The sequence below is a fragment of the Gigantopelta aegis genome, chromosome 3 (assembly GCF_016097555.1).
Source record: "Gigantopelta aegis isolate Gae_Host chromosome 3, Gae_host_genome, whole genome shotgun sequence".
Classification (NCBI taxonomy): domain Eukaryota; kingdom Metazoa; phylum Mollusca; class Gastropoda; order Neomphalida; family Peltospiridae; genus Gigantopelta; species Gigantopelta aegis.
Window position 1 is genome coordinate 38603258 of NC_054701.1, and position 27113 is coordinate 38630370.

Below are 27113 nucleotides of genomic sequence, written 5' to 3' on the forward strand. Positions count from 1 at the left end.
CTAATTAATACGGTTAATGTTGAACCATACAAGTCGGCCATTGGTAGCACCCGCGAGTGATTGTTGGTATTAACCGAGGGTAGGTTCAGTATGCTGTATTATTATTAATAGGTAACAAATTCAGAGACCTGCATAATCGGCATATAATTCCATTCATCTCTAAAATATAAACCACAATTATAAAATATTTTTATATTTAGAAAAAGTGTGAGATTATAGCAACGTTGCGTGAGAGTGTGATGTTTGTTACAAATGCGTGAGAGTTGACAGGTATGCGTTGGTGGGCCCACTGGGCTATTTCTCATTCCAGCCAGTGTACCACGAATAGTATATCAAAGGCCATGGTATGTGCTATCCTTTCTGTGGGATGGTGCAGATTAAAGATCCCTTGCTACTAATGGAAAAATTTTGCGGGTTTTCTCTCCAAGACTATGTAAAAATTACCCAATGTTTGACATTCAATAGCAGATGATTAATAAATCAATGTACTCTAGTGGTATCGTTAAACAAAACAAACAAACTTATGTACATACAGGTATATGCAGTTTTAAGACCTGAAGATCAAGAAGTAATGGCTATTGCAGAAATGTTCACATGGGAAGTTTCTGTCGGGGTGGAGGAGGGGGCAGTTCATGTTTTTTTATTCCCACTACTCAAATTTTTTATTTATTTAAACAAAGTACAAAAAATTATTGCAGCAGACCCCAGGCTACTAATAAAATGCTTCCCACCACATGATCAATTATTGTTCTAAGCATATATACCAGCTATCACAGCTGTGGTAATGATACACCAGCTGTGTTGATGACACACCAGCTGTGGTCATGACACAGCAGCTGTGGTCATGACACAGCAGCTGTGGTCATGACACAGCAGCTGTGGTAATAAGACAGAAGGACAGAGATGACACCTATAGTCCCCTCTGGATGGACCAGTAGGGGAGTAATAGAATTGTTACTTAAACAGTCTAGTGTAGACATTTTCCCATAAATGTGTGTACTCCTTGTTCATACACTGTCATAAAAAACAAATTACACTAATATTCTTGATTTTTATTTTATACAAATGCAATATACAGCTCTTGTCTGTTTGAAAGAGCTATGGCAAATCACAAATGATATGATCAACACATTATTTCATGACATTGTACCACTAAATAATTAATAAAAAACGATTTGACCACATGATACTTTCATAAACTTTTAAGTAATAAATATGAACGTCTGATCAAGGAGCATAAAACCATGACCCATTCAAAGGATAAACAAGTTTCCATTTCGTATCATGTTTATGTCTCGAGTACTAAAATGGCGAGTGACAATGAAAATTATTTCACAAGGGACATAAACATGATAGAAAATGGTAGAATGTTTAATATCTTACTTATTACCCATAATCAATTTCACTGTAGTTTGGCAATCATATGGCATTGAGGTGTTACATCGCACTTGACGAACTATATGCCATTGGGTAATAAAATAGGTTATAATAGTCCAGGCCCTAATCTAGAATTGAAAAAGTAAAAGACATGACTTCTCCCTTCCCAGAAATAAAGGGGAGAAATTTTATAAGAAGTATATTTATCAGTATATTTCATAACGTTTTGCCAGTTTCCACGTTGAATCAGGAAAATTCTTAATTTTACACTCGGTTCTAATCGAAATATAAAATATTACTTCCGGTAATAAAGTTTAAACAAAACAGTTGTATGTTTCATTAAAAACATAATATTATTAAGTAGTTGATAAGGTGTCGTTATGTTAAAATTAAAGTGCTTGGCTGGTCACAGTACACGGCACGACACGACACGCATCACTTTTGAGAAACAATAGCCCGGTTTACGGGTGTATCTGCAGAATGTCAACATTAGACTACAACATGTATTTAATCTCTTCAAAGCAGAAACTGGCATGAGTATTAACATTTGTTTGTTGATTTTGATAATAAATTGAACAAGGTATAACATTTCATCAAATCAATCGCACATTACAATGCATGTATGCAGAAACCATTTCCCGTTAATAGGCAGATTCACGGTTAATTGAGGATACAGCCTGGTGCCAAAGAAAAAAAAAGGTGCCAAGTGAACTATGACAATAAACAAGTCGGAATCTTGACATCTGTGGTGTGATTTCGTTTTTGAAATCGGATTAAGTCCAAAATTATGACTTCGACTTCTCACTACTACTAATAACTCTGCGACTTGAGCAGACTTTCCGCAAAGGAAACGCTGATTTCACCGGCAAGATTAGAGCCTGATAGTCATGTAGCAAGTATACATGAATTATATTTCAATAATCAAAATATAGTAGGTCCATGAGGCCTAATATATTTATTTTTGTTCTACCATAATTATATTTTTAAAATGACCACAACACCTGCAACGTATTGTTCTTAACAGGCTTGTGAAGTAAATAATCATGTTTTATCAAATTATTGATTTTAACTGTATCTTGGCACAATGGTAAAAAAATATGCATTTCATTCAAACCATTAAAACAAAATGTGCAATCAAAAAAAACACCCATATTTGTGTTTATAAGGCAGCTTTGAGCTAATGCTATGTTTTGGGTCCTCCTATACAATAAAATGAATACAGACACACTGTACATACACAAACAAATCATTTTCATTGTCTAAACAATTTCAAAATGGACATGAAAACACTTTATCAGGTTAAAATTGAAGTCCATTTATTTTCACCTGTTTAAGTTTAACTCTTTATGCTTTATTTGATAAATCTAGTAACTTAAAGAAATTAAACCCTGATTCATTTTGTGCAATATTCAGGTGTAATGTATGGGGAACCAAAACAAAGTTTCAGTCACATTTAGCCAGCACTAACTTCTATACTGGAACCCTATTTTAGAATGTTTGCTGCAATGACTAGTCTTTGGATTTCACTGGTGCCTTCATAAATTTCAGTTATCCGTGCATCTCTATAATGTCTCTCTGCTGGCATTTCTGTCACATATCCCATACCTCCTAAAACCTGAATACACTGAAAGAAAAAAAGAAAAGAAAATTGACATGCATGACCTCTGTGAATGGATTGATTAACAGATGAACTGGTTGATAGACAACCAGACAGGCAGGCAAACATACAGATAAATATGGATGAAGGCTATAGATGAAGGATGAAAATAAACAGCTGTATCTACCAGGTGTCAAAGAAATGTATTTGATTCAGAAGTAAAAGGAGTGATACTGTATTATTAAAAGAACAAAAACAGTTCTAGTTGAATATATTTCCTAGAACAGTGTAAACTTTATTTGGAAAACATATAGGTTCAATACTTCTATTACATATAGCATGTCCAGTGTTTTGACATCAGCTAAGCTGCCTTCCTGTGACTCTCCAATGTTATATTCATATTTCTAATTAACAACAGTGTGAGGAAAGCAGCTTAGTTGATGCCGAAACATAATTGGATATTTATTTTAACAGAACTAATTAACAGTATAAAAAGCCGTGCAAAGCACAAGGCAGATTTTTACTTTTTTAAAGAATGTTAAAGTTGCCATATTGTATAAAATGTCTACGAAAATCCAGCAAAAAGTGCTAGAAACAATTGTGAGGTATGTATAGCAAAGAAAAGATACAAATGTTACTTTTAATGACAGTCCAGTACATTTTAAGATTTTGCTATTGTATGTACAGCAGTTGCGACACTTGATGTAGATACTGAGAGGAGAAACCCCTTTGTGCCACATAGGCTACTCTTGCTGACTAGCAAATATTCTTTCGTACACACTTTGACACAGAGAAAATAGCACATACCATGGCCTTTGAAACACCAGTTGTGGAGCACTGGTTGGAATGATAATACAAACATTTGAATGGATCCATGAAGTGTTATCAGTCCTGTGACTCAGTGCAAGTTATGTAAACTCGGGTCTAAACTGCAGTCTTGTAGGCTTTCAACAATGAAGATATCAAGTGTACTTACCTGATGTGCTACAAATGTTGCAGCTTCGGATGCTGCCAACTTTGCCATTGCTGCTTCCTGAAAATGAGATTTAAACATAACAACATTAAATGAGAATACATTATAAAATACTTCAATGAATTAATTGATACTCTTTTTTTTTTTTTAATCAATCGATACAACTAATTGTAATTAAAAACCGAATTCTGAAGGATGTCAGCAGCAATAAAAGTCATCCTAGTATCTGGATTATAAGACCTTTCAAATGTCAACTTATATGTTTAATTATGAATTATTATTATTATTATTAAGCGAATACTGCTGGCAGCAATAGCCCTAGTATTGGAATTAAGCACTTATCTATGTGCCTTGACAAGTGAAAATCTGCTAGAACAAGAAAAATGTACCATATCAATGGTTATCTGGTAGACAAGTAACAATTTATAAAGCAATTTCATTTTGTGTAACTGAAAGTATCACACTTACACTTGAATAAAACTAACAACTTATTTTGACAAGTGAAAACATTGGCAGACAAGTAACAATTTATAAAGCAATTTCATTTTGTGTAACTGAAAGTATCACACTTACACTTGAATAAAACTAACAACTTATTTTGACAAGTGAAAACATTGGCAGACAAGTAGTTTTTAGATGTACTTGTCTGGTGGACTATCGAAAAAAACTGCTTATTTTTATTACTAAAATACATTGTACCTTAGTAAATGGTTTCTTTGCATCTGGTGGACTAATACTAAAATACCTTAGTAAATGGTTTCTTTGCATCTGGTGGACTAATACTAAAATACCTTAGTAAATGGTTTCTTTGCATCTGGTGGACTAATACTAAAATACCTTGGTAAATGGTTTCTTTGCATCTGGTGGACTAATACTAAAATACCTTGGTAAATGGTTTCTTTGCATCTGGTGGACTAATACTAAAATACCTTAGTAAATGGTTTCTTTGCATCTGGTGGACTAATACTAAAATACCTTAGTAAATGGTTTCTTTGCATCTGGTGGACTAATACTAAAATACCTTAGTAAATGGTTTCTTTGCATCTGGTGGACTAATACTAAAATACCTTGGTAAATGGTTTCTTTGCATCTGGTGGACTAATACTAAAATACCTTGGTAAATGGTTTCTTTGCATCTGGTGGACTAATACTAAAATACCTTAGTAAATGGTTTCTTTGCATCTGGTGGACTAATACTAAAATACCTTAGTAAATGGTTTCTTTGCATCTGGTGGACTAATACTAAAATACCTTAGTAAATGGTTTCTTTGCATCTGGTGGACTAATACTAAAATACCTTAGTAAATGGTTTCTTTGCATCTGGTGGACTAATACTAAAATACCTTGGTAAATGGTTTCTTTGCATCTGGTGGACTAATACTAAAATACCTTAGTAAATGGTTTCTTTGCATCTGGTGGACTAATACTAAAATACCTTGGTAAATGGTTTCTTTGCATCTGGTGGACTAATACTAAAATACCTTGGTAAATGGTTTCTTTGCATCTGGTGGACTAATACTAAAATACCTTAGTAAATGGTTTCTTTGCATCTGGTGGACTAATACTAAAATACCTTGGTAAATGGTTTCTTTGCATCTGGTGGACTAATACTAAAATACCTTAGTAAATGGTTTCTTTGCATCTGGTGGACTAATACTAAAATACCTTGGTAAATGGTTTCTTTGCATCCTTGAGCATGGCCGCTCTCCATGTTAAAAGTCGGGCACTCTCAATTCGAAGGGCCATGTCAGCTATCTTCAGCTGAATCACACCAAATGCAGCATTAGTCATCATTATAAATGTTATTCATTCATTAAACAGTAATTAGTTTGTTTTAGAACAATTACAGGTCGTAATATTACATGTGAACCGTTGTTCTGTTCAAGATTTGGTTGTAATGCAAATAAAAATTCAAGTGAACTGCCAGTTGGTGAACTCTTATATGTTTTGAAATTAAAAGTTACAAATGATTCCCAAATTATTCATTGACAACTGGTTTTTGGACACTGGATGCACAGCAAATCGGTAGTCAAAATAGAAAAAAATACTACCTCATTGCAAAATGGATTTGTTTAAAATACATTTGGAATGTTAATGTAATACAGAACCATGGTTACACATGTGTTCAGATTATAATATAATTCATGTAAAATCTGTTACTCAGGTGAAAATCATGCGAAAAGACTTATGATTAACTAAGATTTTGAAACATTGTCCGCTGAATTAGGAGTATGAACAGACAATGACTACACTAAGATGTTTTCTATTTACAACTGTACTGGCTACAATGAACCTGAACAATTAATTATCTAATGAGCATTTAGAACAAGCACAGAACTGTTTTATTTAACAACGCACTTAACACATCCAACACATTTTATTTACGGTTATATGGCATCAGATATATGGTTACGGACCCACAGATATTGAGAGAGGAAACCTGCTGTCGCCACTTCATGGGCTACTCTTTTTCGATTAGCAGCAAGGGATCTTTTATATGCACCATCCTACAGACAGAGTAGTACATACCACGGCCTTTGATATACCAGTTGTGGTGCACTGGCTGGAACGAGAAATAGCCCAATGAGCCCACCGATGGGGATCGATCCCAGACAGACCGCGCATCGAGTGAACACTTTACCACTGAGCTACGTCTCGCCCTTGAACAAGCACAGAATACATCTACTACTGGGAATTTTGAGTTCAAAAAGTGTTTTTTGGCAAGTAATTTCGCTTGACAACAATGGTGGCACATCACAGTCATTTTCAGGAATCAATAGCTGATTGTTACAGCTAATACGATAATAAATTTGACCATTTTACCAACAATGAAAATCACAAAATATTGGGATATGAATTGTAGTTCGTTTCCCAAAAATATTCTGGTGACAAAAACAGTTATTTGGAACAATGGACATAAATACTGAACATCTAACTACAAATGCCTGTGAGTAATTGCAACGTTTTGGATTTTTTTCTTCATTTTAATCAATAACTGATCTAAAATATCATAAAAATTAGAAAAAATAAAACCCGAAAAATAATATTTACCAATTCAACTATAAACTTTATTTTATGTATTTATAAAAAAATTAAGTAAAAATACATGAGTAAAAGTTAAAAAATTTGTACCCCCTCAACGTGGTTTTTGTCAAAAATTAATCCAGTAGTCTGAAGGTTAAGTTGTTGTCTGAATAAATTCTATTGTGCCTAATAATTAATCTCAACCTATCTTCCCAGTAACTGTACTAAATGAATAATGTGTATGACCTCACAGCTTCTTACCTGAATAGCTTGCAACTTAGCAATTGGGGAGCCAAAAGCTATTCTTGTCTTTGAATACTCAACTGCACACTCTAAAGCCGCCTAAAATTAATAAAAAACAAATTTATTTTCCAGTTGACAATGTTTGAAGATATTGAGATGAAATTTTGTATGTACTTTTATCATGTACTGTTGCAGATCAAGTTTAGCTTTCATTACGATTTAAATTTTGTTTGCAGTTATGGCCCTTGAATTTAGGAGGTATGAACATTTGTTGGGCCGTGTATGGGTCATGTATTGCTACTGCTAAAGCAATACATGTCTTATACTGGGCCCAACTATATGTAGTTATCACAGTCAGAAACTACCACTACTACAGGAAGGAAGGAAACGGTTTATTTCACGACGCACTCAACACACTTTATTTACGGTTATATGGTTAAGGACCACACAGACATTGAGAGAGGAAACCCTCTGTCGCCACTCCATGGGCTACTCTTTTCAATTAGCAGCAAGGGATCTTTTATATGCACCATCCCATAGACAGGATAGCACATACTACAGCCTTTGATGTACCAGTCATGGTGCACTGGCTGGAACGAGAAATAACCCAACGGGCTCATGGACGGGGATCGATCTCAAACCGACCGTGCATCAAGGAAGCACTTTACCACTGAGCTACGTCTCGCCCCACTACTACAGGAGACCAAAACCCACTAAATATTTACAAACCAATATAATAAAAACATATTTCAATTTAGTTTTCCTATAAACAGTGTGAGTTTTTTATCATTAAAAAAAATACACTGGATGAAATAAATGTTTTGGTTCTTAAGTCTCTTTGAAGTATTATTTTATAGCACTGGCATGAATACTATTCCAGTCCTTGGTTTTTGAAAATTATAGGCGAGTGGAAAATCGCACACCTCAATATGCTACGGTGAGTGAAAAATCACCCTCCAAAATAAATAAAACAGGCAGTGTAGCTGCGATTGGATTTTGACTGGTACGTCTACAAAACTGTCTATTAGACCAGTATTTCCCGATTTGTTCAACAAAGAGAAATACCAGTTTAATTTTTATTGTTTTAATAAAAGGACCTTCCTATCAGCTATGAAAACTGTTGATTTTTTAAACCAATGGAAATAAATATAAACATCTATTTTACAAGTGCTGTTTTTCACACTCATTAGACTGAAATTACGTGTGCTGTACGAGCACGATCGCACCCACGCACCTTAAAAAGCAAGGTCTGCTATTCCATAACAAACTTAGTATGTAATACACATACCTGAGCAATCCCTAAAGCCTGTCCAGCTATTCCAATTCTACCATCATCTAGAGTTATCTACAAATGTGAAGCAGAAACAAATGAACAAAGGAAGGAAGGAAGGAAATGTTTTATTTAACTACGCACTCAACACATTTTATTTACCATATGGTTATATGGTATCAGATGTATGGTTAAGGACCACACAGATATAGAGAGAGGAAACAAGCTGTCGCCACTTCATCGGCTACTCTTTTTGATTAGCAGCAAGGGATCTTTTATATGCACCATCCCACAGACAGGATAGCACATACCACGGCCTTTGATATACCAGTTGTGGTGCACTGCCTGGAACGATAAATAGCCCAATGGGCCCACAGACAGGGATCGATCCCAGACCAACCATGCATCAAGCAAAAACAAATGAACAAAGTTAACCCATAATACCTACTGTAGCAACTCTTTTTGTAACATCTTTTGTAAATTGTATAAAGACACAATTATTTTTAGATAGACAGTGAAACATGTCCATACTGGGTCATGACCAGGACCTAATGTTTAATAATATCTGATTTAGATATACAGTGAAACGTGTCCATACTGGATCATGACCGGGACCTAATGTTTAATAATATCTGATTTAGATAGACAGTGAAACGTGTCCATACTGGATCATGACCGGGACCTAATGTTTAATAACATCCGATTTAGACAGAATCTGGTGTTTAGAGGGTCGCATTTTAGAATTTAAAAAATTTGGACCATGAAAGTTGGCTGATTTTGACAGGATTCCAGTTTGTTCTGGGTCTGATTTAAACAGGTTTCACTGTACTTTCAATGTGCTATGTTTATTGTGTCATTATAGGTTTACAAATGCAACTAATTTAACAACATAATATGTTAAGTTTATTGTGTCATTACAGGTTTACAAATGCAACTAATTTAACAACATGGATAACAGCACATGTTTCTAATTATTAAATTATTCTATTACTGAATAAAGGGATTTTGCAAATGGAATATATGTACAGTAAAGTACACTTATAACGAACATGCTTAGAACGAACTACTGCATAGAACGAAACTGATCATAAAGTCCAGTTTTATCTCCTTATACATTAATAACCAACTTATGCAACAAACTACTGCTATAACAAACTAACTATCATGGTCTCTTTCGGTTCGTTATAAGAATACTTTACTGTATTTTAAAACAAAGGCTTTCAGATCGGTCCATGAGAAACAGTGGAGGGATCTACCAAGGGTAGAGATACAATTAAGCATACTATTACTGAAAAGATTAAACAACTACCGGCTAATATATAATGAACATCAAATATTTCTCCAACCAAAAAATATAGTTTGTGTGGTGTTGTCATCTGTCATTTTGTTACAGTAACAAGCAGTGTTAAGAAAATCGTTGAATCAGTATGAAATAAATTGTAGTTCTTTCAATAAAAAAAACAAGAGTTTAAAATGTTTCAAATTCGTAACTGGGCGATCGGAATTCAGTAGGTACTGTTATTAAAGGGACATACCATAGTTTTTAAACACTAAGACAAATAATACTGTGAAAAGACTTTAGTCTTATACGTTCCAATTTTTGTAGGGCCGACGACAAATGACATGTGTCAAGTCAGTGCGACTAATCGCATACTGAGAACATTGTTTTACCATAGCAATCTTAAATCCAAAGCCAGGCTCTCCCAATATGTTCTCTTTTGGTATTCTGCAGTCTTCAAAAATGAGGTTACACGTTGAGGAGGCACGGATTCCGAGTTTGTCCTCCTTCTTTCCCAGTGACAGGCCAGGAGTAGGCTTTGGGACCAAGAATGCACTAATACCCTAAAATAGTCAATCGAAATGTAAATTTGTCACACAATACCTGAAACAGCATAAAAATAAAATACAAATAAAGCACATTTAATATATGGTATATATTTCCTACATGATTTCTATACTTCAACAAACAGAAGAACAAAAGTGGATTGGGTTAGATGGATATTAAGTAAAGGCAGAACTTAATTATTGTATTCGAATACGCCACATGGTGCTTGTTCTTTATATTATATTTGCTGTGAAAACGAATGTCATAGTTTAAAATTATGATCCTTGTCATAAATGCAAAATATAAAGCATATTTTATTTTTAGGCTCATGATATGGTGTGTCAATCTAATGACAAAACCATTAGCACATTTAAACTAATATCTCTGTCCATAATATGTTTTGACAAAGGCATGTACCAAAGGGACTTGAAGCGATCTTTACGCAAGCTCAGCAAGTCATTATATACTGTATATATGTACACAGACTTGCTGAACTGCTGTAAAGATCACTACACGTCCCTGTGGTATGCACACATGAATCAATGCCTTGTGTTTTGTTTATAAGAAGGAAGGAAATGTTTTATTTAACGATGCTCTCAACACATTTTATTTATTGTTATATGGTGTCGGACATATGGTTAAGTACCACAAAGATATTGAGGGTGGAAACCCGTTATCGCCACTTCATGGGTTACTCTTTTCGATTAGCAGCAATGGATCTTTTATATGCACCATCCCAGACAGGATAGTACATACCACGGCCTTCGATGTACCAGTCGTGGTGCACTGGCTGGAGCGAGAAATAGCCCAATGGGCCCACTGACGGGAATCGATCCAAAACTGACCGCGCATCAAGCGAGCGCTTTACCACTGGGCTACGTCTCGCCTCTTGTTTATAAGAAGACAGTCTCTCTCCAACATGATGAAACAATCTTTATGCTTCATCTGGATAAGGGATGTCAGCCCCAAATCTGAGTTAACAAATCTGAATATTTCTGCACAAGACAGAGTGAAAGGAATATTTCAACATGTCAAGCAGTTCTGTGGTTTAAACTTCTAAAAATATTTTAAAATTGCAATATTTACTTCTTACATAAATTTGCATGCTTCTTCCCAGATGACACAACTGATGCAAAAAGCCATAACTTGAAAATTTTAATTTAATATTATAGTCCATCCAACAGGGAACACCTTTTTTCACACTATGGAATTTACTACAAGTTGTTTATTTATTTATGAGCCAATTGTTTTCTAACTTAAAAAAAAACATTGGGTTTTTTTTTTTGTTATTTCCAAAACACTTATTTTTTGTTATTTCAAACCAAACTGAAATTATTTATAAAATACATTTTTGTTCGTGTCAACTTATATCCGTTATAATAATTCTTGTAATAACAGCCATTAGAATGCAGCCTGACAGTACATGCATGAATTATCTAACTTACCTTATGTTTTTTACTTTTATCTGTTGTAGCAAATACCTGTAATAAAAAACAAATTAACTGTTAGTTACAATTTTTTACCTCATTATTTATTTCCTTCAATCTAACTGGATTACATAATATGCCTTTCATGCCTAGTATGTGCTTAATTATAGCATGTAACATAATTATGTAACTTGACACTGATTTAATTGAGAATAATGCATATTAAATATGGATATCCGACCTATTTCTGTCTCAAATTTCATACAATTATCTCATTTTCAGTTATCACACATTCCATTATTTGAGGAATTTATTTGTTTATAGCTGCAATCTTGAGATATTTTTTTTAATCATTTAACACTTTAGAATAGGTCATTCTTCTTCATGTAACACACCATTCTTCAATATCTATTAATTTTATTATCAGGATGTAAGTACGGGTAACTGATTTGTTTTTAAAAATGTTACTTTAAATTTAATTTATTTTACAGCTTATATCCACTTCTGGTTCAGGTAAACTATTCTGGGCATACACAAACCTCAACCATGTGGGCTGTCAGTTCAAGACTACAATCAAATGTTAGTTATTAGTGTATGGTTAGTGATGGGTTCTGGTAAATGTATAATTTTACTACCCCACCAGGCACTCATAATGGGGAAAATAAAAATCATAATTTCTCACTGAGATATTATCATGCATTGGTTTAACATACACTACTAGTACTATTGGACGATTTGACGCCAACAAACCTATCACCTTGTCGGTACGATTTGGCAAAGCACACACAATGCCATCACATAGTTTAAAGTGTATGCATTTACGTATTTCTGGTTTCAGTGTTAAGCTTGTAATAAAATGGTAGTTTAATGCAATTCATTATAGATTTTTTTTTTTTACAGAATATATACATGTAGAACTTTGAGTTTTGAAAATTATTTGTGAACCGTGAATAAAATACAAAGTTAAAGCAATACACAGAACAGTACAGTAGTTTATGTCGTTTCTATATACATGGACGTATAGCTGATGTAGGCTATTACGAAAATAAAGGCTTTACAAAACCCCCAAATAGCTGGGGTAATAAATAGAATAACAAATAAGTTACCAGTTATTATCAACTTTATGTCCCTCGTGAAATAATTTTCACTTGTCACTCACTCGTGACAAGTGAAATAATAGAAAATTATTTCATTCGGGACATAAATTTGATAATAACTGGTAACTCGTTAATTATCCTCTACATATACCAACCACTGTAGCATCTGCTTCATAACCATTGGTTATCCAAGCCTTTGTTCCATTCAGAACCCATGAGTCACCGTCGAGTCGAGCAGTTGTTGATGCCGCCCCAGCATCACTGCCATTGCCTGAATAACAAATACCTGTATCACTACACATACATTAAGGTTAACATTAATTTCCATTAGCCTTAATATCATTGACTCTTGTTCTGTAGCACATATCTTTCCCTTTTCACACACCCAACAAAAATGCATTTTGAGCTATTAAATTTCAAACACACACATTAGGGTTAACATTAATTCCGCCAACATTCACTCACCATGTCCATTTCACACAAAAAAAAAAGTTTGAGTTATTACAAACACCTACATCATCAGGCTGTGTTTCCTCAAACCCCAGATTTTGGGTCAGAAGTGTAAGATTATGAGACAGAATTCCAAAATATATATTTTAAAATCATATTAACTTTACAATTCTGGTAGAATACTGAAGACAAATGTCACAATTCAGTGCCTGATCACTATTTATACATTAGGGTTAATATTATTTTCCACCAGTCTTAATGGTTCAGTGGATACAAGATAAACCATTAGGCTGGTAGGTTATGGGTTTGAATCCCAGTATTGGCTTCAACAAAGAGTGAATGAGTGGCTCTGTGGAGAGGTTTAAGACCAATACATTGATCTCTCATTTGTTAACAACTAACCTACGTCTTGGATAGCCAGCTAATTATTCTGAACCTTTTTTTTTTTATATCAACCCAAAAATAAATTTAAATGAAAGTACTTTCTTGGTAGAGGTACATGTAACTAAATAATTTTTAGAGAACAGTTTGTTCAGTTTCGCATTGTGATTCGCTATACAAGTTTCAAAGACTGCTACACAATTTTAAAATATGAAATACATGCAGTAGTTGCTAATAAATTATACCTTTAAATTTATTAACACTATCACTCATCAATATTTTGAGAGAAAAAAAGGTTCTCTAGTTTGCTAAATAATAAAAATCTGCATTAGTATACATTCCAGATAAAATAAACTGCAAACGTACCTGGTTCACTTAAAGCAAAACAACCAATCTTGTCCCCATTTAGAAATGGCTTCAAAAATGTTTCTTTTTGTTCCTTTGTTCCAAATGTTTTGATAGGACCAAGGTATAAAGACTGTTGAAAAAACCCACCACATAATGAATAACACAAATATACAACAACAACACCAAGTTTTCTTTTTTAAATGTACTATGTATTTTTTTATTTTTTTTTAAATCCATCATATATTGTCGCATGAGAGCCAGAAGGTCTAAGAGGCAGTTATGACCTAAAACGTCTTTTTTGCATTTTCGAAATCGCCAGCCTTGATTACATACATGTATTGTCACAAAAAATCGTAACTCTACTTTTAACAGTATTGCTTATATAGAATGATTTCTATGGTCATAAGTAAATAATAGCTATAAAATTACAAATCGATTCAGAGGAAAATAGACGTAACTAACACATACAACTGCTGTGCGGTCAGTCTGGGATCGATCCCCGTCGGTGGGTCCAGTGGGCTATTTCTTGTTCCAGCCAGTGCACCATGACTGGTATATCAAAGACCGTGGCATGTGCTATCCTGTCTGTGGGATGGTGCATATAAAAGATCCCTTGCTGATAATCGAAAAGAGTAGCCTATGAAATGGCGACAGCAGGTTTCCTCTTGATATCTGTGTGGTCCTTAACCATATGTCCGACGCCATATAACCATAAATAAAATGTGTTGAGTGCGTCGTTAAATAAAACATTTCCTTTCCTTTTCTTACAACAATGAAACATGATTTGCTTACTTGAACGTGTCTATAAATGTGTTTATTGTGGACTATTCAGTGTAGTGTATCTAATAATTATAAAGGTCTTGAAAATTATAAATGGTTTCAACCTTTTTTTGTTGTTGTTATGAGCACCGGTTATCACTTGAGCCGGTACAGGTCATGTGATTGGTTATCCAATCAACAACGTCGTTAGTAATCGTTTAGTCTACACATGTGCTACGATCAAGCTGTCAAAGGCCTGAATGGTGTCATACCTGCTCCTTGTGAATGTTGCATACAATAAATTGAACTGAAATTACTGAATACTTTATATACACATATGGGAGTTAAAATTCATAACTTATATTCATTTTTTATTATTCCATTCGGCTAAATGTACACAATTGGATTTTTTTTCTAAATTTTGGATCAAAAGTTTTTTCTTTTCTTTGTGTTTTGATGTTTATTGTTCCGTTCATGATCCAAGATAAAAACATACAAATGGCAAAACACCGCTGTGATGATCATTTGGTTTACACTATTTCGCAAATATCACCTTTTAAATGTTAGTTTATGCATAAATGTAACAGTATATATATTATTATTTTATTTTTATTTTATTCATTTGTGTTTTTTTCTCACCCCCTACCCATACCACCCCGCGGATAGGCTAGTGAGGACGTTACATGGGACCGATTAACAATTTTATTTTTCCCCAGCCCTGTTCTTACGTCCTTCTGGTTCCCATTTGATGATACATTTTATAAATACAGTTACTGTAATAAATATAATCATGGAGATTGACAGACTGTCATGTTGTGTATACTGCATTATAATTACAAACTTTCAGCTTTTATACGACTTCCTTAATTTTGACTGGACAACATCGAAGAAAAACGTATCGTTATCCTTTGATAAACCTCAGAAAATTACATCATTACGCCAGCTGGGACGTCCTTATGTATAACAGGTCATGGAAAGGATGCTAGAAGCTGATTTATGTGTATTTTAACTAAGCATGGTGTGACCAGGTGCTTGTGTATACATTTTAAAAGAGGATGGGGGCTAAACTGTGGCTAGCGAAATTTATGAGTGATTAAGACATGCTTCCCCAGAAAGGTATTGAAAAAAAGAGAAAATGTGCTTGATCAAGGAGAGGGTTTGACTGCCCTAACCAACCCTCTACACAAGCTCATGTCTTTGTAGTGATATAAAATCTGTTTGTTATTTTTACAATGAATTTATTGATGTACAACTGTCATAAACTGCATAAAATTGCATAGCGTAGTGAATGATTTTAAACTAAACACCTAAGAAAATGACGTCATTACATCAAATGGGATGTCATTACATAAACCAGAACGCTAGAAACTGATTTATGAATTATGTTTAGTTTTAACTAAATAAGTTGTGCTGTTTGTAATTATAAGAATTGTTTGTACTTTTTGCGAACTTATCAATGTATAACAGTCACAAATTTTATATAAAATTTTGTACAATTTGTGAGTGTTATACATCGATAAATTTGCAAAAAAATTAGGAACAATTCTTATATAACACTTTCATTTAAATAAAACAGAAAGTTTGTAAATGTTCTTTGGGCCAACATGAAATAACTCTCAGGGCTCGCGCTGTCGTTTGCCAAAGTCGGCAATTGCAACTTTTTTTTTTTAAATTGCGAAAGAATTTTCGGTTTGGCGAAAATTTTGCAAAAGATTTTTTTTCCAACTCGATTTTTATAACCAAACATTTCTTCAAACAGTTTTGTTCTGTTGATCTGCCTTGTGGTGTAAATAAGCGCTATTTTCATATCCATGAGGCCAGTCTACTATTCAGTAGTGTACTGCCAGCTGCTTGTTGTAAAGTTAGAAAATGTGATTAAATAAAACGAAATACTGTTCAAGACTTGTTGCATTGTTGATACTAAATGTTTGATTACTAGCGACAAGTTTTAAATTTTATTAGTCGTGTTTTGTCGTACCGGTTAATGTTGTAAATCTAGGCCACATATTATAAACATGATAGTCGATCTACTCTACTGTCTGGTTAACAATCACATACATGGATTTATTAATAATCAGCTATTGGATGTCAAACATTTCGTAATTTTTACATATCGTCTTAGAGAGGAAACCCACTACATTTTTCCATTAGTAGCAAAGGATCTTTTATATGTATCAAAGAAAGAAATGTTTTATTTAATGACAAACTCAACACATTTTATTTATGGTTATATGGCGTCAGAAATATGGTTACGGATCACACAGATATTGAGAAGAAACCTGCTGTCACCACTTCATGGGCTACTCTTTTCAATTAGCAGCAAGGGATCTTTTATATGCACCATCCCACAGATAGGGTAGTACATACCACAGCCTTTGATATGCCAGTCGTGGTGCACTGGCTGGAACGAGACCTAGACCAACCGCGCATCGAGCGAGTACTGTACCACTGGGCTACGTCCCACCCCTTTATATGCATCATCCCACACAGGCATCGATCCTAGACCAACCGTGCATCAAGCGAGTACTGTACCACTGGGCTACGTCCCACCCCTTTATATGCATCCCACACAGGCATCAATCCTAGACCAACCGTGCATCAAGCGAGTACTGTACCACTGGGCTACGTCCCACCCCTTTATATGCATCCCACACAGGCATCGATCCTAGACCAACCGTGCATCAAGCGAGTACTGTACCACTGGGCTACGTCCCACCCCTTTATATGCATCCCACACAGGCATCAATCCTAGACCAACCGTGCATCGAGCGAGTACTGTACCACTGGGCTACGTCCCACCCCTTTATATGCATCATCCCACACAGGCATCGATCCTAGACCAACCATGCATCGAGCGAGTACTGTACCACTGGGCTACGTCCCACCCCTTTATATGCATCATCCCACACAGGATAGCACATACCACAGCCTTTGATATACCAGTCATGGTGCCCCGGCTCACATACATACATTGTGTGCACTCATGATGACTCCAGAAGATGCACATCCTCGACTGATCTCCTCCATAGCAATGGCGTAAGCTAGGTAGTCCAGACCGGTGCCCCCATCTTGCTCGGACACATTAATACTCATCAAACCAAGCTCTCCCATTTTCTTTATCTGTAAATTCATAAACATATGGGGGTTTTTTATTACTTGTTGAAAGATAAATCTTTGCTCTAACATGCCAAATTCATTGCAAAATATTGCTAAAAGCCATGGGTTTTTTTTCCAGTAGTTGACTAATAAAAATGTGTTTAAATTAGCAATTTTTTACAATTAAATTAAAAGAAATACCCTTCATATCTAAAAATTGGCTTAAAAATAAATTTGTTTAATGAATTTATTTTTTAAAACATGCATAAAAATCATGAATCTTTTACCAACTACAACATGGTGAATCAGGTACAATTATCCCAATTATATTTATGGATCTCTTTAATACTTAATAATAGGTATAACAATTTTATAATTATTTAACTGGTTACGACATGGCAAGGAGCTTTTATTTCTTAGTAAATGCACTGACAATGTCTTGTACAAATCAGCCACTTGCTATAGGTTTACAATAATCTTCAAACAAAATCACAAATACATATATATATATAGGCACAATCATGTCTCACACAAGAACGAATTATGGTTTAGCCAACAAATATGTAGAGTATTTCCTTGAAATGTATTGAAATGTGCTTAATTTAATGAATATTTGATTAGCAAAAAACTAAATAACAACTGGCTAATTTGGCAATGGACAGGGTGAGGCATAGAGTCCTGGCAATAATAAAAACATAAAAAATATATTTAAAAAAAGATTAATACATATATATATACACATGTATAGACACACACACACACACACACACACACACACACATTATCAAAACTAATACCTTCTCTTTACTGGTATCATAGGCCAAATTCTTTGTGTAATATCTGAGATGTTTTAGTTGTCATAAATTCTGTTTCATTTTACCTGATTTTTAGGAAAGGTGTGACTCTTGTCAATTTGTCCAGCAATTGGTACGAGTTCATTGTCAGCAAAGTCATGGCAAGTTTTCTCTAGGAGCTGGTGAGTTTCAGGGAGTTCAATAAGTCCACTAAAGCATCTGGGCCGTACTCGGAAATCTGCAAAATAAACCAAAATGTAATAATATAAATTAAAAAGGCAAAGGACTGGTAATATTTTTCACTTAGGCCTAAAAATAATGTGTGTTTCAGGTTTCATCCTTGAAAAAAACACAGGGTAGGTAGGTAGGAATTTTTTTTTTTTTTTTAAATCGAACCAAACCGAGAAACCATACTTGGACGAGGTGTTTCGAATCTAGTTTGCAGGGATCATGATTTTTTTTTTTTACTTTTTATTATTTTTGTTGCTTCAAAAAATGTCAGGGTCACTGCATAAAATAAAGAACCAGAAACACACTTTTTTTTTTTAAAGGCATCATTAATACACAGCTACATGAGCATGTACTGTGTAGTGTACAGGCTGTTATACAGCTATAATTATAGTAGTAAACTGTTTTTGTTTGCATTTGTCTGTGTGTGTGCATCATTTCTAACAAGAAACATGTTCATACACATTTCACAAGTTGTAATAAATTTAAAACATCTGCAATTAAAGTGTAACAGCAACTGATTAAATGTATCTATAGTAACACACAGGTCCTTACAGAATTAATGCAGGGCTAGCTCTGGCACTCGCCAAATTCACCACTTGCGAATTCTGAAAGCAGTTGGCGATTTTATTTTTATTTGGCAAAATAATTTTATGTAATAACTGACAATTTTATGAAAATAACTTGATTTCTGCAATTTTTTAAGTTTAATGGACAATTTGGCAAAATATTTTGCTCACCCAGAGCTAGCCCTGTAATGTATATGATGGTTACATGGCGGTTACATGACGGTTACATGGATAAGGCATAGCAGCAAGCCAGTGCTTATATATGCTTCGGGGTAAACCCCTGAAATGTTATAACAAAGTTAAATAACATGTGTCTTTAAGTTTAACCAAACATTAAACAATTTTCAAATCAGTCAAATACATGTATAGATATTTTTTTAATTCAAATGATCTATCTCCTACTCTCTGTACATGTAAATCATGTCCACTATCATCTTTTTATTTCTTGTTCAATTTATTGACATGAATGATCATAATGAGTGCTATGTTATGCAAACCACATTTGTTGCTTTTCAGGGCTCACACAACGAGGCAAAAAGATTTTAAAAACATTTGCTTTGATCAGCCTGATTTCACCGTGTCATTTTCCTGATAGCGACATCAATGTTTCCTTTGTAAAAAAAATATGGTGAAAAACATGAAGAAAGCTGAGCTTGAAAACCTCTTCAAAATTCAAAAACTCAAGTCTTAGAAGTGACAAAATGGCATGCCACAAAACCATGTGACATGGCCAAAGATAGGCCTAGCCCAAACACCAAACTACTGTCTGGCCCTACAAATGCCAGCAAAGAAAAAAGCTAGAGTGAGGTTGTTTGCTTTTTTGCTGATTTTTTGTTTGTTTGTTTGTGTGTGGTGGGGGGGGGGGGGGCACGGTTGGGGGTGTTTAATGACACCTCTAGAGCACACTGATTCATTAATCATTGGCTATTGGATGTCAAACATTTAGTAATTTTAACATAGTCTTAAAGACGAAACCCACTATACTACGTAGCATCACATGATCGCCCACTCGGCCATTCCGTCTTCCAAGGGCCGTTTCATACAATAATATGACAAGTGCCCAACAATCACCAAAAAAGTTTGTTTTGTTTAATGACACCACTAGAGCACACTAATTCATTAATCATCAGCTATTGGATGTCAAATATTTGGTAATTTTTATGATAGTTGTTAGAGAGGAAACTTGAAGACGGAATGGTCGAGTGGGCGATCATGTGACGCTACGTCATGATATAGGTCGCCTAACTTAGAATTCTGCTGTCCGAGCTTTGCCAAAGCTTAGCTGAATGTGGGTGCGAAAAAATATTCACCTGGACACAGGGTTCGCGCTGTCGGTAGCCAAATTAGCCACTGGCTAATTTTTACAAAAAATGGCTAATAAAATTTGCAAGTGGCTAAAATTTTGGCTAAGCCATTTTCTGTCTTCTGATGTGAACAAACGGTCCGACACCTCAAACATAATAATAATACCAAATATTCAATTTGTGTAATAGCGATCTTGCGACCGGTAACAAGAAACGGTGTCTTGCAGAATTCAGCGTAGGCCTTATAATGTTTGCTTATTTTAATAATCACAGTTATTAATTTTAACGGCATGCATTCAACATGTATGACAGCAATGTCTGGAAGATCTGTAACTTGTTATTTTTACTTTGTAAAATCTTTGAACCAAAGTAATAAAAACAGACCGACAATGCGTGTCAATTTGAATACACATGCCAGTTCAGGGCCGAAAGACATGTAGGTTATCTCAAGGGCTGAGTTCAGCCAGACCGAGCGAAAACAAAATGTTCGCTAGACTGGTTTGTGCGCTTCACGTTAAACCAAATGGACACAACGAACACCAATCAAATAGTTCGCGAATGTTAGGAAGAACATTCGTTGGCTGAACTGAGGACAGCTCTTGGTGTGAATATACGTCATGCTTCAGAGTCGGCTGACACCCGCGTGTCAAGAGACATCGTTGCGGACATTAAACAATACGATTATGCAAAAGTAAATCTTGATGTAAATTTGTAGAAAAACAATAGTTGTTCGCATCAATGAATACCTAACTGCAGTTTTTGTTTATTCCTTTGTCTCTGTTAATTTCGTACCCATGGTCGAGAGCACACATTCAGATGGTGATCGCAAGAAATTAACATGCAGTATTCAAATTGCAGTTAAATGTACACTGAATAAAACTAGTTTATAATAATCATATTTGTTAGATAATTTTAGATATAAATTTTTAAGACTGTGAGGTGACATTTAATAAGTTAGCTGGATTTTAAAAAGACAGTAAACTTTAATTTTATTATCTTTTTCTTCTTTTTTAAAATAAATGGGAGTATACTGTGAAGTCGGCATTCTTAGCCGAGATATTTTGCAAGCGGAAATCACAACAAGCATTTAACACGACTCTGAAATAAACAGCAACAACATGGCACAAATTTAGAAATTGTCTGGGGTGGGGAATTGATGGGTCACTTAAAAAAAAAAGGAAAAGAAAAAAAAAAGCAATTCAAACTAACAAAGATTGCTATTTAAAGAAATAATGAGCTCTATATAAAAAAAAACTCTCAAATTTTTATTTGGGGAAAAAGGAAGGAAGAAAAAACAACACCCCCCATAAACATCCACCCAACCCTATACACATGTATTTCTGTACAGTGCTGTCCGGTGTATCGGCGCACCTAAGGATTCAAAGACCATTTTCTATGTGAACACTGTGGAATACTTAACAAAATGTGTCTCTCACCAACGAAACAGTGCATAATCAGAAATACACTACAAATTGTTTTATGTCTGTAGTAAATAAACATTTTAAAATGGTACATAAATATAGACACTCCAGTGTATCCAAAACGATTTGTATGTCCGGTGATTCGGCGCAGTAGATGCGGATAGTTGACCCCGCTATTTATAAACCGCACATGACCTCATTTTGTAGCCCATAAACGCTACATTATTGTCCCAGGATTATTTTAGTACTTTTTTGTTTTGTCTTGTTAAAAATATTACTATGAAAATGAACGATCACACATAACCCATCTCATGAACAGTTTCGGAATCGTTTTCTTGAGTGGCACAGTACTGCAGATGCATACATGTTCATTGTCACGCATGGCTAAGATGCCTACATGGATTTTATTTTTTTCGGGTAGATTGTGCACATACGTGGATCTTATTTCGCTTTTATTTTTTTTATAACAATGTGACAGTTGTCAACTGGAATGACTGCCAATTAAGGTGTAAAAGTTTTGTTTTGTTTGCATTTGTCTGTTTTCCTTTTCAGTTTAAATAAAAATAACCAAATATTTTTTTTCATTTATACCGTACCGTTTACTATAATTTTAAAAATGCGGGAAAGATGTTTTTAGACTGGTTTTAACATTCTTAATATCAATACGGCTGACCTACTTTGCGTTTATATTCACGAAAACAGGTGAATGATTTATTTTGAAATTATGATATAATTATTGATAATTCTATAAAAAAATGTATTGCATCCTTAACAATAAATATGTTGATACTTGATTAACCACAGTGTTCGAGATTAAATTTCTTGGCCAGTATCCCAATTGGATACTAAGATTCCAAAATCTGGTATCCCACCTGAGAATTTAGTATTATATGGCATCCCAGTGGGATACTGGGTTCTTGAAGTCTGGTATCCAAAATTAAATTCTGGTATCCCCGGGATATCATTAATCTCGAACACTGAACCATTGATAAAGGAATTGAACTTTAATTTGTTAAAAACACCGACAACATGACAACTTCCTAAGCCAAATACCAAGTCAAGTGGCTGAAGTATGCCAAATCACCGGACGCGCCGATACACCGGACACGGTTGTATGTTTGTTAATTTAATGTCACAGGCCTTAGAAGTGGGGGTGGGTGTATGGGGTACTGGCTTCAAATTATGAAAATAATGCATAACCCCATCCCCACCCCACCCCTACTGAAAAATCGAAGTAATATAGGCCTATTAACTTCCCCTACCCCATTGAGGTTTCAGTGCTCTACAAAGCGAGTAAAATACTCGCCATGGTGACTAAAAACATTCCCTGGCTTCTAAAAAATAAAATCACATTCGTCAGTTGGCGGCTGTCCAATAATTTTACTTTAATCTGTAAAGAAAACTGGACATCGGAAAACACTGGACCAGTAGCAATTTATCTTCCATAAAACATGTTTTCTATTAGTAAGTTTGTTTGAAAAATAAAAGTTTTGAGACATGTTAATCGGACTATGAGTAACGATTTTCCAGTATTTAAGAGTAAACACGGTAACATTAAGGGGGAAGTAGTACTTTGTTATGATGTTATCTCCCTTAACTTGAATATCAAGCGTTTGGAAATAATTCGACCCCAGTTCAGTTTTGAACCAAGTGGTCCTATCCCATTTAGAGCCAGGTTTTATTTATGTATTAAAATGAGATTGTTGAGCCACTGTATGTCTTTACTTCTCTGTTTGAAAGTCAAACGTTAATTATTTTAAATGTCGACTTTTATATGTGTTATGCGGCGCTTCAATCGTCTCGTGCTTATCGTAATAACGCGTCCCTCCACGATAATGATGTCTCCAGTCATGAATGTCATTTTAATCACGTCGGAAGTTAGGTTCACCAGTGGAGGATGAAAACATGTTTCTATTTTCATGACTCGACTTTAGACGGCTTTAAAGACACAACTATTTACAAAACAGTATTTATGGATTTACAAGGCAGTATGTGACGAAAATAAATATTATTTAAACTAAAAGTAAGGTAACCGATTGGTAACTACTAGTAACACGTTGAAGCCTGGTAGATATTATCACAATGCTTTTATTTAACTTTTAATGAGTACTGCAATTTAAATGCATATCTTAGCAGTGCCAGTAAAATTGTAATTCGCTTAAAGGGACACACCCTAGTTACGTTTATTTGTTAACCATTACGGCGTTGTTTTTCGCTATTAAACCCCATTTTTCACAAATAAAATTGCACTTTACTTACATTTTATTATTTAGAATACACATTTCCATTCACCTGAAGTGCTTTTTGGTAATCCTGATGTTTGTAAAACCACGAAATGCATTTTTTGCATTTTTTCACCAGACGTGTTGTCGAGAAAAAAACGTTAAGCAAGCGAGGTCCAATCTATTTTTAGAGGGGATATTTCCATTTCAATGTCACAGACGTTGGTATATCACGTGACCGTTAGCATTTTGGTTCGGTTTGTTTTCTCGTGCACGGTTCGCGCAATCAACATCCGATTTGTTGTTGTTGTTCATTTGTGAGATTTTTCTTCACAGTTCGTGAACATTTTCAGTAACAATAAAGTTCAGACAAGTAAGTGTCTCAATACAAAATGTTACAAACCCTTAAAACCAATAATTTTGCTACGTCTTACAATATCTGGAGAGGGGATACAACCAGGACAGAACAGTTGGAACATGTCCAGGAGAGGTGAAACGAACGCACCCCAAGTCTGTGAAATTTGTCGTGACGTAGGCATTGTTGTACTTCAAGCAACATCTACCGGTGACATCAGAATACAAACTTTCAAAATTATTTCAAGCAATTGGGACATGGGGATTCCCATGGTATTTATCGATATAAAACCTGCTTTTTCACTCCATTTGATAAAAACATGATCTAAGTGTGTTACAGGTTTGTAGATTAACCAAATTATAATTTATTTTCGCTGGATGGAACTAGGGTGTGCGGCTTTAAATTTGTCTAATACAATTATTGGGTAGCTGAATGTGGGTGCTGTCGGATTTCTTTCTGTAGTATGTGTATTAGTGAATAATATGTGGATTTTTTTTTAATCAGTTAACTCGAAAATGATCGATGTAATGGTATTTCACGTCAAACCATAGGATTGTTGTGGTATTAGAGCGGAAATCTTTGCCAACTTTTTGGTTGATGGGAATTGGTAAAAAAATACATAGCTTGGTCTCTGACTGTAATGAGAGTGTATTTATGTCCAAATGTCCGTCTAGCTCTCTTACAGTCAGAATACTCGGGCTAGGATGTGTCCAGTGGATGTGACAGTCACTCGACATAGTGCTTATCACGACAATACCTCATTTCTGAATTATATCAACACCCACCAATTTTAATCAGACAGTTTTAACTTTTACGTTGTTTGCTTTTATCAGACAGTTACTAAAACTGAATACGAGTAATGCGCACTGTCGAATATTTTTTTTATTAATTACGTACTTTTTGAGTGAGCATTCAGAAACCTCGACGAAGCTTTGCAAAACAATCTGCTCGCACCTGCCATTGTGAAATATTTCTTCCTTAAAAAGCGAAAGAGTGCATAGACTGGTCGTCAAAACCAACAATTAACTCATGTAATTTAACGGAGTATTTTACGTGTTTCGTGAATTATACTGTAACTAGGAAGTGTTTTTGTTTTTTTGTTTTTATAGCACTGTTCAATATAATTATTATTCTGTATTCTTGATTTACACCACGGTCGACGTTTGGACCTTTATGTAGAATATGGTAAGCCAAAATATATTTATAATAATAATAAATGAACCTAAATTAACTTGTTTGGGTTAGATATTGCTAAATCTCTTTTCTGCTGTGACGTCAGTCCTGGTGCTTGGCGACCGGGAGTGGGTTGAGGGTGTTAGTTTGTGTGTGTGTGTGTGTGTGTGTGTGTGTGTGTGTGTGTGTGTGTGTCCGTCTAGATCTCTATCATTGGTCTGAAGGGACACAGAGTGTGTGGTTCTTCTACATCAGAACCTTGTTACATACTCTATATGTAGCTGGTATTCAAAACTTGTGGCACCATGTTTCAAACATTTCTCAAGGGAAACAGTGCAACAAATGAACACACAAACCAAAAATGTATAACCTACTGTATTAACTAAATCTTGATTGAAGTACTTGTGGGTCATTCTGTGTCAAATCACCCAATGGGTTAAACCCGACCGTCTCAGATTTTTATGAAACTTGGTATACTTGTTGATTGGAATCCCACAGCACCAAATCCAACATTCTCCAATCTGAACAATAATGGCAGATTTGGAATCCCTGTCAAATTACCTTTCCAACAAATTTAGGGGGGGGGGGGGCATATCTCCCACACCACTGGTCCGATTGGCCTAAAATTTGGAATTTGGTGCTGTGGGATCCCAATCAACAAGTATACCAAGTTTCATAAAAATCTGAGACAGTCGGGTTTAAAATATCAGTTTTTTGGGGTGATTTGACACGGAATTACCCTTGTGTCATTATTAACAAAACAAATTTTCCAACGACAATCGTCAAAAGTCCCCTGCCATTTTAAATATGCTACCTAGTGGGAAGAACTCACCATGCACATTAAGAAAAGTATTGACATAACGTGCCCTGTGCACTATCTTACCATCAGAGTACTCAGGCTAAGGATAACTATATTGTATAAAAATTGACCAAATTACTGTTACAAATTGAGTTTTTTATGGAGACGGTAAAACATATATTTGAGACTATAAAATCAGCATTAACATCAGCAAATAGTCAAATATAACATTCTTCTTCTTCTGCATTCAAACACTGTTGGTTATGGCTCTTAATTTAGATCAGGATTTGTATGTTCCTGATGAACTGTGTGGTGTTGTTTAGTTCACATTTATTTCCCCATAGCTTGTCTCTAAAGTGCATCGGTATTAGCCAAGAGCGT

The 27113-nt window shown here is 34.9% G+C and overlaps 2 protein-coding genes across 2 annotated transcripts in view; one reads left to right on the top strand and one right to left on the bottom strand.

Moving 5' to 3' along the window:
• Positions 1-1040: 1040 nt before the first annotated feature.
• On the bottom strand, positions 1041-25798 carry LOC121368015 (short-chain specific acyl-CoA dehydrogenase, mitochondrial-like). The gene is made up of 12 exons (XM_041492524.1): positions 25658-25798; positions 18748-18899; positions 17742-17891; positions 14031-14142; positions 12989-13104; positions 11755-11790; positions 10156-10326; positions 8503-8559; positions 7233-7313; positions 5613-5708; positions 3951-4007; positions 1041-3001 (listed from the first exon to the last, which is right to left on the bottom strand). Exons 1-12 carry the CDS (start codon positions 25719-25721, stop codon positions 2861-2863), a joined length of 1233 nt encoding a protein of 410 aa, XP_041348458.1. The 5' UTR covers positions 25722-25798; the 3' UTR covers positions 1041-2860.
• A 20-nt stretch (positions 25799-25818) lies between these two features.
• Positions 25819-27113, top strand: part of LOC121368014 — a 33244-nt gene continuing 31949 nt past the window's right edge. Inside the window, exon 1 of the mRNA XM_041492523.1 lies at positions 25819-25945. The gene's annotated coding sequence lies outside the window, so the exon portion shown is untranslated. The remainder of the gene's footprint in view (positions 25946-27113) is intronic.